Raw genomic sequence first — 19,830 nt, forward strand, 5'->3', positions numbered from 1 at the left:
GTGTGATTTTATAATCTCAACATGCGTGACGAGTACCAAAATACAAAGCATGCAGTTGTTCTCTAAACCACATTAGCTGTGCGTACATACCAAACACTTCTGTGATGTTGTTTGAGTGCAAGTTGTGAAGCAATACTTCAAAGGGTTTTAATACAAAGAAGATTGATATACCACGAGTAAATCACCAATAAACTCTATTTAGCACAGACATAACATTCTGCCTAAGACACAAAGAACATAAACATACTCAAAAACATTACATACATCCTAGAATATAGTAATGACTATTTTAAAAAGGTCAGTTCTGTTCACATGTGGTTTTGAGGCTCGGCTATCATCATTACCATGGTCACTCGGGACTTTCGGTATGTCCTTACTTAGATATGTCTTTGGACTTAGGTAACTAATCCTGGTGAAGTGAGTTTGTGGGTTTCGAGGGCTGCTTAAAAAGTTTATGTAACAATAAAATATGTTTGTTTTTCCTTCATGTGCTTAAATGCAACCCATCACTGAGAAGAGAACCCTTAATGCTCGGAAACACACTCTCACATTTACATACTACGTTCAATTTAGTTTATCCAAAAATCCTATATTGGATGTCTTTGGACTGTGTGAGGAACCAGATCTACTGAAGAATAATAGATTAGACTAGATAGACTTTAGACATCAAAAGCTAATAAACACACAGAATTAGAAAAGTCCCTGTTATTTCATGAAACTAAGTGATATTTCTGAACTCAGTGTCATCAAAATAGGCCTAATATTTGGATCGAATTTCATAAATGTATTTATATGTTTTGTGTTGAAATATTAAAAGCATTATACAGTTAAAAGTACTACTGTATGGTCCATACAACATATGAACATATAACATATTGTATAAGTCTGTTTTATTTTTAAATTAATTAATTTATTCACAATGGCTTCTTTTTAGTTTGACAAATTTATTATAAAAATCACAGTAGATGTTTTTTTTAGTTTTATAATTTATTTTACAGCTTTCATTTAATCCAATTCTGACACCATCTTTGACCTATATATAACAAATGACGTATAGCCAATATTTAACATATCTTCTATCCCCAACCTATTTGCACAATGTGGGCCAGGTGTAGCAGCAAATTTGCCTGAACACGCATTTACTAACCCAGGGAACTAGAAAAACCTGCCAAGTCATTGCTTTTTGCTATTATTTATGTAAGATGTTCCTAAAGCATAGCGAGGGACCTGGGAAGCCATTAGAAGCTTATAGCACAATTAAGCAGCACAGAAGTGGACGCAGGTATTGCCCTAGTGACTGATGTAACCTGGAAACTGGTTTCCCTTGGGCGGATCCAGAACACCCGTGAGACGAGCTGCCATTCGACACCTGTCGCTTTTGTTTTGTTTGCAAGACTCAGGAACAAGGTAGCCGGGAGGGCAAGAATAGATGCGTCACTAGTCTCTTGTTTCAGCTATCACTGAACTATGAGAAGAGCGAACGAAGAGAGGCGAGAGATACTTAACGAAGAGTGATGAGGCCAATAATTTGCTGATGTTGGAAACTGAGGAGATGAGACTGCCGCTAACAATACTGCAGCACTAGAGATTTAGACACACACCTACACACACCCACATGCAATTGCACAGGCAAAGAAATGATGCAAAATGATGATCTGCTGAGGATACGGCGGTAAATTTCTGTTCGGCTTTTAAAAGGATTTCTAGTGCTGATAGAAGAAGGATCCCGTTTGGATTGAGGGACTCTGTGATAAATGAACATGAAGACTGGAAAGAAATCATTCATAGGTAGGATCTTTTTTTACTTTTACTTTGATTTAAGTTTGTAAATTTTCGGACACTTAATTTTACAGTGTCTTTGTTACGAGTACTAACTTCCAAACTTATTCCATGAATGCTGTTCATATTGTTAGTTACTAATTATTTACATTGTAATTACAATGTAGTAACTAAAATATAGGGTAGAACTTAATTTTACAGTCCTGATTGGCATGTTAATAGTGTGTACTATAGTAATCATAGCCATTACACACTGTAAAAATTGCTGGGTTCCACACAATTCCTTCATGTTTTCCCAACTCAAATCGATTAAGTTAACGTAATATTTATTTTATTTATTTATTTTATTTTTTTACAAATTTAGTAGATTGAAGATAAAACAATTAAGTTGTCCCCCTAAAAATTCAAGAACAACACTGTAAAAAATGCTGGGTTCCACACAATAACGTCATGTTTTTTTCATCACAAATCCATTGTTAACGTAATCCTATTTACAAATTTAAATGGATTGAGCATCAAACAATTAAGTTGTCCCAAAAAACACACTAAAAATTGTTGTTTCAACTCATTTGAAATACATAGTTTCAATAAGTAACAAATGTCCTTTTTTAAGTGTATGATTATTCAGCTCATTTAAAAAAAAGTAGTTTAAATAGGCAGCAAAATCATTTATTTGAGTGCATAAAATGGGTAGTAACTAAGTACTATCCCTAAATCTACCCCCGGGTTCCACACAATTGATTTATGTTGGGACAACATGAAGGAATTGCGTTAACTTATTAGTATTCACAAACGTAAGTGGACTGAACATGAAATAATGAAGTTGTTCCCTGCAAAAAATGTAAGAATTTTGTTGTTTTAGCTCATTTTAAATAAGTAGTTTGAACAAGCATTAAACATAATATTTTAGGGGTAGGTTTTCCATTTATGTTCCCCAATTTTACTTTATTGTTGAAGTGTATTAGACAACACAAACTTACATTAAGACATTCTTTTACACTATTGTCTACATTTGCTAGTATGAGGTTGTTTGTTACTGTAATCAAATGTAATGGGTCTGAACTAAAATGAACAAACAATAAATGTTTGCTCATTGTTGCTTGTTGTTAATGAATGTTAGTTAGTTGATTCATGTTAACAGCCGGACCTTAATGTACAGTGAGACTATTTAACTTTAGCTTTTACTTTTAGTTTACCACATGCGCTGACCTATCAAGTTTCATTTTTGTGTGTTCTATCTTCTATCTTCATTTTTCTGTAAAAAAAATAATAATCAATGACAAAATATATATATAGCACTACTCTGAAAGCATTTTGCCATTTATCTTTTTTCACTACATTTAGCAAGTCTTCATAAAAGCATCAGAATTCAATAATTAATCCAAGCTAATCACATAACAAACTTTAATTTGTATCGAAGAACTTGCAAATCAGACAAAATGACAAAGATACAAATTCACGTAGGCTACTTAAAGTCTGCATGAAATCAAAATTTGCTCTGTTTATTTTGCTAGCACACATTGTTGGTCTTAATGAGAATAATTAATCCACGCAAGCTAATCCACTGACAAAAACTGTTTGTTCTGATAATCTTTAATCAAAAGTCGTCTCTGATGACATCAGCTTCGCGACTTGGGTAGTCATGTCCTTTAATCATTGCTTTGCTGCATGTGAAAGATGAGAGGAGGTGTGCAAAATTAAAACCCCGCCCTCCACTCAATATTCAGTTTCAGCAGGAAATACATCATACAAAATAAAAGTCTGCAGCAACTTCTGGTTCTTTAACAGCTTAAAAAAAGGAAAATAGCTACAATCCTATAAAACATTGCAAATTAAAACTGAACAAAATGTCAAATAAATTTAAAAGTACATGTGTAAAATTGTACACAATATAAATCCATACATTAATTTGTATTATATTTACATTTTTTAATACAACTCTGGTTGGTGAAATTTCCCATACAGCAATGGGCACTGTAGGGTTCCGCATGAATTCGCTAACTACTTCTGTTGTTACTGCTCCTTCAACAGACATTTAATTGACTATAAGACTTTATAAGTCTATAAAACTATAATAACTTTGCTAGTACATGTCGACTTACACAAAATCTAACCCCAACCCCAGCCTTAACAGTCAACTTACAATCTAATGAGAATCAGTTGGCATGTACATGCAATGTAACTTAAATTTAACAAACAGACCATCAAAATAAACTGTGATCATTTTAAAATGAAATGTGTGGGAAAAGATGGTTTCAACAAAATGTATGCAATTGATTAAGAAACAACATGTTTGTCTCTAAAGCTTAATTGGTTATTGTCAAAATCAAAGAAAATAAAATTTGACTTCCACAACCTGGCTGTGTTTTGTTGTGTCTTACTTTGAACTGCACCTTAAAAGCTGTCAAACATTAGTATATCATTGTCCCATTTAGTAAATAAATCATTGATTTACAAAAATATAGACACTCGTAGACATAGAGAGTCAGTAATGTTTATGAAAAACAAACAATTCATTAAAAAAAATACTGAAAATGAACTTGATCTTGAGAACTTGACAAAATTATTATGCTGTTTGGTACAATACACAAACAAATCTCTAAGTCTTTGTGAATTGGAAGATATCTGTCAATATTCTGTATTAAAATATATTATTTCAGATGCATCTTGTCATCTTGCTCTTGTGTTGACAGTTTCAAAATGGAAGATGGCTTATATATATCAACCCATAGATACAGACACTAATGAGGGATCTGTGTACATGTTTCTATGGTTATAGATCATCCTAAATCCTAAATCATGAACCAAAAAATCAAAAAGAGAGTCCATTTATGAGGGGAACAAACCTTGTAGTTTTTGTCAAAAAAATTACCAAAAGCAACACATTTTTATCTGCGGATTAGCTTGCATGGATAATTTTTTTTCCCACAAAACTACAAATTAATCAGTCATTTTATTTTAAGCAGACATTGTGCATGTAGAACAAACACATTCATTACAAATGTGTACAAAACTAAAAATACACATCTTATTTTCTGTATACCCCATATGAGTTCCTTCTTTTTAACCTGAAAACTATTTAGCAAAAAGGAAACAGTTTAAATTATTAACATGACACATATTGTCCTCTGCAGATCAGCTTTTCCAGCCGCATCCATTTATTCATCCATCACACCAGACATAATCCACTTTAGTCGGATCCAGTTGTCTAGGCTTTGATCTCACCGGCTCACTGTTTGTTTCATCTGTCACCTGAGTGAACAAGACACTCTCTTTCACTTTTACATTCACCTTAAATGCTAAACACGCACAGGCCTACTTGGGTATATTCCAAAGAACAGGTTGGATTGCTTGCCTTGTTAAATATCCTGTTTCGCTTGAAAACAGGGATACATTGTTACATTAGAAGGCAAACTGGTTATGCTTTCAGTGAATTTTCTGTGGGAATTCTTTGTTATAGCAGAGGCTCAATTAGGAGTATATAATGGTTATAATGGTTATAATGTTTAGTCGTTTTTTTCGGAGGAGAAAAGCTTAAACATGTTTCAAAATTAATTGTTTTGATTTAATTAAACAAGGGAACAAATTAATGTTGCAGAAATAAATTACTCATTTTAATTTTAATGTATTTGTCCCCATATTGTGTGATACTTGATCAGTCCAGTCCAAATAACCCTAAATAAACCACAAATGATCTTAAATACTCATTTCCTGCTTTTACTGAAAATTGCTTTTGGCAAACATTCAAAACTTAGGGTTTTTGCTTTAGGAATGTATCTCAGGTGCAGCAGGTTTATCTGAAAGAATGCATAATGCAGAGATAAGGTGCCGCTTTTGTTATGTGGTGTCCATTTCTTGTCCTACCTTAACTTAATTTGTTTCTATAAGCTACAGATTATGCGGATTCCTAAATAAAAGCGTTGATTAATATTCTCGTCACTCTGAAACACTGTCGGTAAATGTGTTATTAATGAATGTTACTCCTGTAAATCATAATTTACAATAATTAAATCTGAATCAATTGAAGTAATTATTACAGGAAAAGCTTAAGTAACCTGTAAAATATAGCATTTTACGTCATTATTTTATAATATTGTACACATTGTAAATATGTGTGCCTTAATGAAGCTCAAGAGTCAATAATTACAACATAGTGAAACAAAACAAAGTACCAAAACACAATTTCTGCGCAAAATTTAGTATGAAAAAATAAATAAATAAATAAATAAATAAGTAAGTAATTAAATAAATAAATAAATCCGCAATTGGATGTGGATTGATTGGATTACGTATACAGGTGACAAATATAAATTAATTTAATAAAGACTTTTTAACATTTAAACTTTCTTTACTTTAAAGATAAAGGTCTCTCAAATAATATGTCTATTAAAATAAATTATATGGTATACACAAGTCGACCAATTATCTAATAGTATAAAGATTTTACTATGTGAAATTATACAAATTAAAGACATTTACTTAATAAAATGACAGGCTCAATAATCTGCATAAATCTGATCAGATTTGTACAAATGCAGATTCCATGGACCTATTCAAAAGCCACAGAGCAGTTCAATCATTTCATTCATTCAATACTCATGCGTCATGGTTTGTGCCTCTGTGAAAGTATGCAGAGCATGAAAAAAATATAAGGGAATGGTTTCGATGAAACGCAAGTTGTCACAAGGTCACAACATACATACATACATACATACATATTAATTTCTACATGTATATATACAGTCAGAATTATTAGCCCCTCTTAAATGTATTACTTTAAAAAAAATCTAAATAATGTTAAACAGAGCAAAGAAATTTCCACAGTACAGTATGTCTGATAATAATTTTTTTTCTTTTGGAGAAAGTCTTTTTTGTTTTATTTCAACTAGAATAAAAAAGCAGATTTTATTTTTTTTTTTAAATGAGGTCATAATTATTAGCCCCTCTTTTTAGCTTTTTCGATAGTCTACAGAACAAACCATATTATACAATATATATACAATAACTTGCCTAATAAACAATAACTTGTCTAATATTCAATAACTTGCTATACAATAACTTGCCTAATTACCATAACCTGACAAGCTAACTTAATTAACCTAGTTAAGCCTTTAAATTGCTCTTTAAGCTGAATGCTAGTGTCTTAAAAACATCTCTCCGTTAAATAGAATATATATATATATATATATATATATATATATATATATATATATATATATATATATATATATATATATATATATAACCCTGTTTTTGCTGCTAAATTTTTTGCAAATCATACTAACATTATATAACAGTCAAGTCAATAATAATGAGTGTATTTAGCTACAAGAGTTTAGAAATTGATACAATTTAAAGAACATCCACCTGCAGAGACTCCATACCCATTGCACAGCTCCTAGCTTTTACAACATAGACAACATTACTCGTGAAAAATGAGGAGAATAGTTTCAATTTGATCTGAATCTTTGCCTTATGCTGTTGTTAATTATTTTTCTTTTAAATGTACATTAACAAAGAAGACTTTGTTAATGTCTGGTTTCAATGCTGCACCAACAACTCCTGACATACTGTAAAAAATTCTGGTTGCTCTCTTTACATAACATTGTTTGTTTAGAATGCAGCACTGCAAAGATTAATGATAGAATTCACTGTGACTTAGTGGAGTAAAATAACCCAAGCTTATAAAAAAACAATTTGTACAAAATCTAGGAAACAGCTGCGGATACGTACATCAATTAACAATAATTAATAATTTTACAGTACTGTGATGGTTGGATTTAGAGTAAAATAGATAAAAGATAGATAAAATAGAAAAAATAAAATTTATTGGGTCATTTAATAAATAACATAGATAATATTTAGCACAACTACTGTTAGGTTTAGGTTTGGCGTAGGGGTAGGCATCAATAAAAAACAAATAAATGGGAAATGTAATAAATAACATCAATAATTTTGGCGATGCGGTGGCGCAGTGGGTAGCACGGTTGCCTCACAGCAAGAAGGTCACTGGTTCGAGCCTCGGATGAGTCAGTTGGTTTCTGTGTGGAGTTTGCATGTTTTCCCTGTGTTCGCGTTTCCTCCGCGTGCTCCAGTTTCCCCCACAAGTCCAAAGACATGTGGTACAGGTGAATTGGGAAAGCTAAATTGTCCGTAGTGTATGAGTGTGTATGGGTTTCTGAGTGTGGGTTGCGGCTGGAAGGGCATCCACTGCGTAAAATATGCGCTGGAAAGAAAAGAGAATGAATGAATAAATATTTCTCGTTAACTTCTGGCCACAACCATTTCTGTTCTAGCAACAACCAATTTACTGCCGTCAGTTAACAGTATGTTCTGTTCCTTTTATGGAATAAAGTCTATAAGTTAGCAAAATATATAACACTGTTCTAGTATTTTATGGATATTTTAATAATAAAAAATCATACATATATTGTGCTTTTACAATGCCCCTAATTATTATTGACTGTTTGGGTTTTGAATTGGTTTTAATTAATTAACTCTCTGAAATACTATTATTTTAAAATAACAAACAAAAGAACAACCTCAAAAACAGAAATAAAGAAAGCTGTGAGAGAGTAAATACATAAAACGCAGAATTGTGATATAAGTTATCAAGACTATGCATCCAACAAGGCTAATGGCAGCTAGAAGGAAAGCGAGGTGATTTACATGAGTGTGTGGGCATTGTGGGAGGCTGGCGCTTGATACATCATGGCGATCCGGAAAGGCAATCGTCCCTGAGCGGTGAGAGGAGGTGCAAGAGCTGAGACTGAACTCCTTTTCTCTTCAGATGATTCACTTCCTGCCCACCAGACGCTTTCTAACAGAATGGCACTCGTCCTTTTATGCAAATGCATACACTCTCGGTTCGAGCGGCAAGTATAGTAACAGGAAATAAATAGTAATAATTGGATCTGTGACAACTGTGACAGAATGACTCATTCAGAGGTCCTTCGGTGAGCGGCGGAAAGACCACCTGTACGCTTGGCATATGAGATACTGTTACAGTAACACGGTTATGTGGAAACAAATGCAGGTTATGAAACAGAGGGAATCAAATACAGCTGTTTTATTTCATGTATTGAAACATAAAGACAGGAATCAACATCTGTTATACAAATGTAAAGATAATATACAGGACAAAGGGAAAGACCCAACCTTATGGCATAAATATATGGATAAATGAGGAACCAGACCAGATACAAAAGGAACTAAACAAAGACAAAACAAGAGTCTACAAACAAAAAATATTACAATATATTTTAAAGGGGACCTATTATGCAAAAAATCCCTTTTATAAGGGCTTTAAATGCAGTTGTGTGGCAACACTCAACATTTTCTATTATTTTTAAAATCACACTTCAAAAAAACAGTCTGCAGAAACATTTTGATTGACTTTCTACCTTTGTACATGTCATCAGAGAGGGAAAGCCCTACCCATTAGTAACAATCTCTCCCTCATTGGCATAGGACAGGGATCACCAAACTTGTTCCTGGAGTGCTGACCAGGTTTCTTCTGCTGTCTTTTGAAACAAGCACAATCTCAATTATATTTAAAATGACAGTCACCAAAATGGCTCAATTAAGACTCAGTTTGAAAATTCTTGTACACAGAGACTTATTTTATATCTTGTAAAAAGAGGCATACTGGGTCCCCTTTAAGTGCAAATCTCACATAGTATTTTAAGTGTTTTTTAACTCATGTCCGGACCTGTGTATTTTTGTTTAAAACTTAATATTTTGGGAAAATGCTAAATGGAAACGCCAAGATGTGCAAACATTTTTAAAATGTGTTTAAAAACCTTACAACTGAGAGGGATAAACTTTTTATCTGACAAGAAAAAATGTGCATAACCTAAAATAGAAATATGTTTACAGAAAAAAACTGCTCTATAAGGATCAAGAAAAAAGTCATGTGATTTTGTTTTTACAAATCAGGTGATAAAAATACCTTAGCCAAAGTCCGTCATCTAAGTGGTTCGTCATTAAAGTGTACTCCTAAAGAAGTCTTGTGCCTCCAAAAGCCACAGTGCGTTCATTGTGTTTTCTTTTTTGAGGAGCAAGTAATTTGCACATAGTAACGTCTCCTACAGCGGCAAATTCCTTTTTTTTCCTTTTTTTTTATATTTGTAGCCAGTTTATCAGGAAGTGACAGTTTTGTTCTCAACAGATTGAAACATTGCTTGCAAATGTTTTATGTGGCATTACAGCTTTGCGCATAAGTTTAACTTTTTTACAAATTTAATACATCTAAAAATGTTAAAATAGTAGAATATAATGTACAGCGGTTGTTTTGGATGCTCTCTGTTTTGATAGCATTGTTAAAGACTAATGTCAGATTGTACATGCCCTAGATTGCTTTTGAGAGGACATAGAATGTTTAATCAGAGCTGTTGTTTTGGCATGTCTCCCAGTTTATATTCTTGCTTGTTTTTGAAACATCATAATCCTGCGTTATTTGCAGGAACAACTCCACCTCACACTGTTGGTCCTTTTAAAAAATAAAAATAAAAAAACATTAAAAGAAAAAATGGAAATGTCTGCTGTAAATTGATTCAAAGGATCTTACATCTTCATGAATAAATGCTAAGAAAGGGTTTTTCAGGTCGGAAAGCCAACTTTAGAAAAGAAACTGAAATCGCTTAGGATGTTTCATGTTTTTTGGCATTTTCAAATGTATCCAGATTCGTGTACAAGCCTAAGTGTCATTTTAGTAAGCTTATGGTTTTGACTGTCATGAATGAATGAATGAATTAATTAATTAATTAATTAAATAAATAGACATCATCAATGTTAAGTAAACAGTATTTTACTCATCATAGAATAAGTAAAAAATAATTAAATGTATAAAACATATAAATAAATCTGATATATATATATAAATATAGAAATGCATAACTGCTAAGCTAAAATGAAAAAAAAAATGATCTGATTATGACTGGAAAGTAATCCCTCATACAGTAGAAACTGATAAGCACCACTATCCGGTATTCCACTGAACTAGATGACCTTACACTTAACAACTTCCACATCATTTCTGTCATTTGAAACCTGCAGCTCCAGCTGATTTACGTCTTAACTCTTCCACGATTCCTCTTAACTCTGATCTGTTTGGTTAGAGACTGTACAAAGCATGTAAATCTTAATGTCATGCCCACAGATTCTGCTTGTGCACTTTGGGAAGACTCCTCATCTACAGAAATAACTAGTGATAAATGGTGGCATTGGCAGGGCTATTTTAAAACTATTAACCTCTATGTGTAAAAAGAAAGAATAACAGATTAATTATGCATGTGTGGACCAGATTTACAGATAGATCGGGTTATGCATTCTAGAAGAAATATGAAATAGTACTGCAAAAGTGAAAATGCAAGTGATGATGACTGGTTTTTATATTCTGTATTGTGTGAGTGCGTGTGCACAATGGCCCCTCTCATCGCAGTTCTTCCAACATACCAATTCTATAACTGAGAAAGAGGCAATGCTGCATTATGACACACTTATATAATTTACAGGGTCAGTGGACCACATCTGGAGAACAGGCTGAAATAAATGATGTGGCTCAGAGTACATTTACGTAAATGTCACTGCCTTCCACAAACCCTTGACCTGGTCAGATTTATTCACAGAAGAGAATCTAGCAAAACAGATTTACCAGATTACCAATCTTGCCCAGATTAATAACATGCGTCATCGTCATCTGCATGCTGCTGATTTATTTATTTTTTTGCACATCTGTTCAACCATTCCATCAGCAGGAACATTAATCTCGCGTGCACAGTCATTTTCCCAAACACATTTCTCATTTTTCACCATTTCACGCGTTCCTCATCATTACTGATTGGGATTACGAGTTAATCTGTTTCGCTATGATGAGATTATGAGCCAGCTGTGTAGTAATTTTCCATTGATAGAAAGCGGCCGAGCGTTTAATCTAACCTGACTTGAATGGACGCGCTTCCGTTGCATCGCCCTCTATCGGCCGAAGCGTAGGATCTCGGGATTCCGTGACATCACATTTGGCAAGTCTCCTCAGTTACTCAAGTGATGTCAGAGCCTCGCCTCCACAACCACGTGTTCCGTATAAAAGTACCAGTCCAGCGCTGGAGGTGGAAGACAGTAGCGCTGACCACCCGACAGCCTGGCATCTCAGTCCAGTAGTGCGCTTCAACAAGCGGTTTAGAACGGGAGATCAGCGCGCTCTGAAGGAATACACTCCTCCTGTGGATTTATACTTCTTAAATAAGTGATGGCAGTTACTCAGGCTGGATGTGATTTGACATACTGCAAGATGAGAGGAATCGTGTCTGTTCTTGCCGGTATGTCTCTACAGATTGCGATTATTTGGTTATGCGTTTGGGAAAAGAATGCAATATTTTAGAAATGTAACGAGAGAAATGTCTATAAAGGAGTGGTTGTTTTTTTTTTTTTTTTTTTTTTTTTTTTGAGTGTGTATAAATTTTTAGTCTTTTTTGTGCATTTTATTGTATTATTATGATGATGACGATTATGATGATTAAATTTAAAAGATATTATTCTATGATTAGCCTATTTAGCTAGTCGAATTTTAATAATAACAATAATAATGTGTTTTATTAATTATAAATATTACTTTTTTATTTGGTTTGTTTGATTTTAGTGTAATGTTTCAATAACTGGTCGGTGAGAGAGATTGAAATGATCAATTGTCGTTTTTGATATACAGCGGTTCTTTGTAGAGCCATAATGAGCACTGCGGTCTGTTGTGTAACACTGACACTGTTCTTTACATCAACCAACCTTCACGCGCACGCTAAATCACAACATGTATTAAAAACACGATTTCCGGCAAAGACGCAACGTTCAAATGTTTATTTTGTCGATAACCTTCAGGGTTTTGAAGGGTTTCCCCTCTCATATGGTAGATGTATTCAGTTCAAACGCAAGGTGTTAGTGACGTCAGCTGTGGATTTCCTTCTGACGTAAATGTTTTTTTTTCTTTCCATTTTAGCTTTTATTAAAGAAAGGAAGATGGGCTTGAACGACTTCATCCAAAGGCTTGTCTCCAACCCTCCCATCTGTCAACAGTAAGTATATAATATTTCATAATACACACATGGTGAAATGCAATTGTGTGATCTGAAAAATTCTCATTAGAGTTTCATTAGAATTAGAGTAAATTACATGCATTAAGAAAGCAGTTTAGTTCATTTCAAGCATTCATTCACCAAGGCAGCAGTGTGGCCTGTTGTTTATTTATATACACCTTCATTGAGGTGACTGTACTAGAGGATGTAATCCCATCATCTGAGTTTGGCTGTACATTCCGATGGCTAATTGTATAGGTTAATCTGTACCGGCAAGATAAAGCCAAGCACCAGAATAGTGCTCCACGAAAAGCAGCTGTTTGGGCCGCCTCTTGGCTGCAGTAAGCACCTTTGAGAAAATCCTTAATGTCCCCTAGACTAGGATAAGGGACTAATTCAATTAAGCTTGGCCCATTAGAGTCATTCAGGTCGGACTAATGGAAAAATTCTCACAGCGTCACCCTCCATATGCTCCACTTGTGTTGGAAGATTCTAGTGTTTTTCTGAATGAATTGACAGTATGAAGTGTTTCATGGTTGCAAACTATTTCAAAAGTGTATAATAGATTTGATATTTAGTTTGCTAGTGTTATATAATTGAATAGCCATGCACTGATGTAAGGTCAAAAACTCAGAAATTTTGATTTCACAACAAATGGCCCCTCAAAAACTTATAACAATACTGCCATCTATCTGCCTGCAAAGCTATTACAGAAAATAATACTTTTAAGGAATGTTCTGGATTACATAATTGTTAAAGGGATAGTTCAGCCAAAAAATGAGAATATTACTCTCCGTCAAGTAGTTCCAACTTGCATACATGTTTTTCCAAAAGACATGCTAGTAACCACACAAATGCTGGTCCCACTTCCATATTACAGGGAAAAACACTATCAAAGACATTGGGGAAACCTGTTAGTTACTCACAATCTTCAAAATGACCACATAGATTTTCTGCATAACTGACAATGCGGAATTGTTTTCTTTTTCTTTTTCTTAGTGCTGATGTTGGTTCCTTTCTAAAAATTGATGAGAACCAGAATGAGGAACTGGATGAGAATCTTCTGTGTTTGACCCATCCTAGGAGCTCTTTGGCTGAGGAGACTCAGTACGTTCATTTTTTTCTTCCCTCCTTTGATTTTCAAGCTTTTGTTTGTTATTTTGGATTTCAGCCATTAAGGCCGCTTGGTGTTTACATTACTAATGTTATTTAATTTCCTTAACAGGATCAAACCCTCAGATTTTGACTACTTAAAGATCATCGGCAAGGGGAGCTTTGGGAAGGTGTGTATAAGTATTATTCTTACAGTGAAGATGTCAACATTCAATGTTATAATCAAGAGTGCTAATGGCATCTTATGCCACAGGTTCTGCTTGCGCGGCACAAGGAAAACGAACTCTACTATGCTGTGAAGGTGCTTCAGAAGAAAATCATTATGAAAAAGAAAGAGGTAAGAGCTAATGCAATGCTCACATTGATGTGGAAACATTTTCTGACAAATATTATAACATTCAAACTCAAAACTGTTTTTCAGCAAAAGCATATCATGGCAGAAAGGAGTGTACTAATGAAAAATATCAAACATCCATTCCTGGTGGGTCTGCACTACTCTTTCCAAACCACAGACAAACTGTATTTCGTGCTAGACTACGTCAATGGAGGCGAGGTTAGTATACAATCCATTCACACTCTTAAATAGCCCAAAAGAGATCACTCCCACCTCTGACTGCATTCATGAACTCATGATATGTTTATCTCCAACAGCTGTTTTACCACCTCCAGCGTGAGAGAGTGTTTTTGGAGCCCAGAGCGAGGTTTTATGCTGCTGAAATCGCTAGTGCACTTGGTTACCTCCACTCACTGCACATAGTTTACAGGTATGTGATTGCCAGCAGTGACCCCTAGTGGAGAAGTTGTTGAAGTGCACCCTCATTTTGGTTTATTATGAATTGTAACCATGATTTCTATCTTTATCACAGAGACTTGAAGCCAGAGAACATCCTCTTGGACTCTCAGGGCCACATTGTGCTGACAGATTTCGGTCTATGCAAAGAGGGACTGGATCCCAACGGCACAACCACAACATTTTGTGGAACTCCTGAGGTAAGCCATTCCCATTCATGAAAAACACTTATAGACTGAAGTTGATTGTGCTGAATGTGCCCTGCTAGTGAGCTACTAATAAAAAGGCAACTTCAAAGTCCCTTTACACTTTAATGTTTATTTTCTTATTATTTTAATAATGTAGTTTGAAAGTACTTTTAATTATATTTATCTAATTTATTTAATGATCTTTTATTGTGCTTGATTATAATTTTTAATCTTAAAATTGAAACTCATAATAATGTATAGTCACTAAATATGTTACTATATATAATATTTCAGTTTTTCAGTGTTTTTGAAATCTCTTCCTCATTTTTTTCCACAGTACCTAGCACCCGAAGTACTCCAGAAACAGGCCTATGATCGTACAGTAGACTGGTGGTGTCTGGGATCAGTACTGTTTGAGATGCTGTATGGACTGGTGAGTAGACTTATACGTCTTTTGCCAGAACAGTGATAACATCAGCTATAGCAAAGTGTGAATTCATGTGAATTAATCACTGTGTCTATGTTTTTTTAGCCTCCATTCTACAGTCGCAACACAGCCGAGATGTACAACAACATTCTACACAAGCCTCTTGTTCTGAAGCCTAATGTGTCCAATGCTGGCCGTGACCTGCTAGAGGGCTTGCTGCACAAAGACCGTACCAAGAGACTGGGGTCCAAGGATGATTTTGTAAGTGGAACATCACAGCAGTGCCACCTCTATATGGTTTGCTTCACTGAGACTGAGATTCTAATACAAAGTTTTGTTTATTTGTAGTTGGAATTGAAGTTTCACAGCTTCTTCTCTCCCATCAACTGGGACGATCTCATGGCCAAAAGGATTGTGCCTCCATTCATTCCTACAGTGGTAAGTTAACATTTGACATTGTTGAATACTTGATTATTATTGTAAATCAAGTGTATTAATCACTATTACTTTTAAAATTACTATATTTTAATTGCAAATTTTACAAATGTGTTTTAAATGAATGAACAACAAACTAGAACAGGAATGAGATTAAGGCAAGGCGTAACAGACAAATGTAAATAATACCACATATCCCCATAATAATACATTTCTTAGTTAATTTATCAGTTTTTTTACAGTCATAGCATACTGTTTTACTATATTGTTTATTTTCATGTAATTCAAATGATATGCTTAAATACGCAAACTTGGATTTATGGAAGTGTCATTTCATTAATTTACCAGATTCCAACTTCTTTCAACTTCATTTTGTCTTTCTGAAAAATATTTTCGATTTCTTTTTTAACTCCATAAATCATAAAATCCTGCGGGAAATAATAATTTTTGATAAGTAAAAATTATGAGATAAAAACTCAAAACTGCAAGTGGGAAACATCTACGTTTTAAGATAAAAATTGTTAGTATTTCTCTACATGTAGAGTATTCAAAACCACAGATACAAATACATAAAAACTATAAAGTTAACACTAATTTCATTTCCTCATGTCTGAAAAAATGCTAGAACAAATACCTCACAATCTCTAAATGTTTTACATGTTTTCTCTGTAGTGTCTTGCCTTAAAGTTTACTTTAGTTTAATCATTTTCAATACAATGGTAACACTGAGATTAATCGTTCTAATTGTATATGTAATAAGTGATCTTTATTTTATCTACAGACTGGTCCTACTGACCTCCGGCACTTTGATCCAGAGTTCACCCACCTTCCTGTGTCGACCTCTCTATGCAACACCGATAACCTACACGTGACCAGCAGCGTCCGAGAAGCAGCCGGAGCGTTCCCTGGTTTTTCCTACGGTCCTCCATCTGATGCCTTCCAGTAATGGCACCTTCCAAGACACCTTCCATTCCAGCATCAGTAGAAGCAATGTGACAGAAGTAGGACCACATGATGGGACACTTAGCTCTTCCAATTTATTTTCATGTACGACCTCACAGCACAAATGGACACTCGTGCATGTCTGAGATGAATGCGGAACACTGTAGGAAAGAGACTACAATAAAAACTTCCAGAAAACGTGAATTGTGTGCCAACGGATGCAGAGGACCTGAGCTCATCGAAGAAAGAGCTTAGAAGTGCCTGAGAGATTATTTGTGGGGGAAACATACAAGCAAATTTCTATAAAACAGACAATGGTTTGCCCGAGTTATGAAGATGGCACCAGCTATTGGGCGAAATGCCTTCTGTGATCGTTACATTTGATCAACTTGTCATTGAATGATGTTTTGTTTAATTGTATTTTTCATGCATCGTTGCACAGTGAAGGTGAAGGATCAAGAAAAGTACAAAATATATGGATAGTCATTAAAAAAGGGGGTTGTTATGTCATCAACCCCCATCACAGGATACACAGGCTGTCCGACTCAAATATCAATACATTTTTAGAGCATATGTTTAATATCTTCCTCCTATTGACAAATGTTAATTTAATAACTGCATTATTTATCATTTTAGTGTGGTTTGAATGAACTCTTCTAAAAACTTTGTGAACGGTAGTAAGACATTAGGTTTATATTAGAAGACAAACTAGTTTAGATAACGCAACCAAAAGGATTTTATCTGTGACTATTTGTCTGAATCAGTAGAAGACATCCTGTGTTCCTCCTAAAATGAATGTTTTGTCTTACAAGTACTTTCTTTCCTTTTCTTTTCTCCAATGCCAGCACTTTTACAAAATATGCCAGACACTGTGTTTCTTGGAAAGTCATGTTCTTTTTGTCATACAGGTAGTGAGATGGATGTATATTTTATACATTGTTGTTATCTGAAGCGACTGTTGTACACTGCAAAAACAGCATGTTGATTAGATTGTACTGAAACCATTTGCATCATGTACAGACGTTATATATATAGTAGCCCAGAAGGAACCGTGTCTTTATTTTGTTCAAATTGTGCCTGTTCAGCTAATTTATGTATGTTGTGATACATTTCCACATGTGTCTATCATTCCTGTCTGTATCATTGTGGGTTGGACAGGGATATGGAGTGCTGTGCAATAGAAATGATGACTTGGGTACGATGTGAACAATTTGTCATCATTGGGACGAATGAGCGGTATCGGCTTAATGAAGGAGAGAGGTTTGGATGCCCTCATGAAAAGCATCCCTATTTTAACTGTAATATATTTCATATCATTGGACCAATAATGTGCTATACGTCGTTCTTTAGATAACTACGAACATGGCAATATGGATAAAGTTTATTTTCTTCCATTTTCGGAAGTCATTCACATATATGGTTTTATATTTTTCCATGTATATTTATTTACATGTCACATATATTACCTCTAATGATCAGAGTGTTAAATTCATAGAATGATGAAATGTTGGACAATGATCTATATGAATGCTAATAAATATTTAATAATAAATCTGTGTGTTTTTCGGTGTACTTATTCTATTGCAAATCATTGGCTGTTTTGATATTCTGAAAATGTGTGTCATGAATTTCCTCATACATATATGAAGGCGTCATGCAACTTGATGCATGAAAATAGTAGTTAATGCATGATTTATGTGCAGCAGTGTTCTAATAAACACAAACTAAAAACACTGGAAGACACAGCAAACCAAACAGAAAGCAATCAGAACAGAAAAAGCCATTTAAACAATAAATAGTAGCTATAAATAGTGTACTAAACAAGGAGCAGATAAAGAGAATCAATGAAATACAAGGTATCTGTGACAGTGAAAGACAATGTGAATAAAAAAACATGACAACCAAAAAAAGAATACACAGAAATAAATAATATACAATTTAGTAGTCTTGTGAATAAAAAACCTTGACAACAAAAATAATATACAGAAACAATAATATACAATATAGTAGTCTGTGAAAACTAAATGTAAACCAAAAGTAAATGTGACAGTAGCAGACGTTGTTGGGTTGCTGGTCATGGAGTTCCTGTCTGTTGTGTTAATAGCATTCATTCCTTCATTTTTTTTTACCTCAGTCTCTAATTTTTTAGAGGTCGCCACGGCAGAAAGTCAATGGGAATGTCATTTTTTTTTATATATAGCACTATTAAACACAACCAAAGGTTGACCAATGTGCTGCACAATACAAATCACACAGAGAAAGATATAAAATTATAGCTAAAACAAACAATTTTCACTGATAATTATTAGAGTAAAACAAACAATTCTCACTGATAAAATGCCAAATCAAAGAGGTAAGTTTTCAACCTAGATTTAAAAACAGTCAGAGATTATACAGATCTAATACAGAGGGGCAGAGCACTCCACAAGATAGAACCAGCTACTGCGAAAGCATGATTACCCCAGCATTTCAGCGTCGACTTAGGGATACATAATAGTCTCTAGTTTGATGACCAAAGAGACTGACTAGGCTGATGTTCAGTCAACAGGTCTGACAGGTGAGGAGCCAAACAATTTAGTGATTTAAAAAACCAAGAGAAGAATTAAGGCCGAAAACTATTCCAGCATTAGTTAACACAAAGTATGCCCTACCAGCCACAACCCATTACTGGGACACATTCATACAGACACACACACAGACACACAGACACACACACACACACACACACTCACACACTCACATTCACACTACGGCTAATTTAGTTCATTCAATTCACATATACTTGGAATGTGGGGGAACCCGGAGTAAACCCATGTGAACACGGGGAGAACATGCAAACTCCACACAGAAATGCCAACTGGCCCAGCCAGAACTCGAACAGGCAACCTTCTTTCTGTGAGGTTACAGTGGTAACCACTGAGCCACCGTGCCACTGTGTAAAAGCAAAAAGACACCAAATACATTTACATTCAAAAAGAGTTTTAAAAAATTGCAATACAGTTTGTTAGTTTTTATACAGTTTGTTGAAATCATTTGTTGGAATATTCCTGTGATGACCATCAAAGATGAAGATCTATTCTCATGTAGATC

At 34.4% G+C, this 19,830-nt stretch overlaps 1 protein-coding gene across 2 annotated transcripts; it reads left to right on the plus strand.

Moving 5' to 3' along the window:
• The first annotated feature begins 1,436 nt into the window (after positions 1 to 1,436).
• si:ch211-195b13.1 lies at positions 1,437 to 18,292 on the plus strand. Of its 2 annotated transcripts, none has more exons than XM_073931182.1 (12): positions 1,437 to 1,788; positions 12,770 to 12,845; positions 13,845 to 13,952; positions 14,071 to 14,128; positions 14,212 to 14,295; positions 14,380 to 14,511; positions 14,610 to 14,722; positions 14,825 to 14,948; positions 15,274 to 15,369; positions 15,469 to 15,624; positions 15,712 to 15,801; positions 16,580 to 18,292. In XM_073931182.1, the coding sequence occupies exons 1-12, from the start codon at positions 1,755 to 1,757 to the stop codon at positions 16,742 to 16,744; spliced, it is 1,236 nt and encodes a 411-aa protein (XP_073787283.1). In that variant the 5' UTR covers positions 1,437 to 1,754; the 3' UTR covers positions 16,745 to 18,292. The 2 variants fall into 2 exon arrangements, with proteins under 2 accessions (XP_073787283.1, NP_001070770.2); NM_001077302.2 differs by lacking the exon at positions 1,437 to 1,788 and adding an exon at positions 11,891 to 12,098.
• Positions 18,293 to 19,830: the final 1,538 nt, after the last annotated feature.

The sequence above is a fragment of the Danio rerio genome, chromosome 19 (genome assembly GCF_049306965.1).
Source record: "Danio rerio strain Tuebingen ecotype United States chromosome 19, GRCz12tu, whole genome shotgun sequence".
Lineage (NCBI taxonomy): Eukaryota > Metazoa > Chordata > Actinopteri > Cypriniformes > Danionidae > Danio > Danio rerio.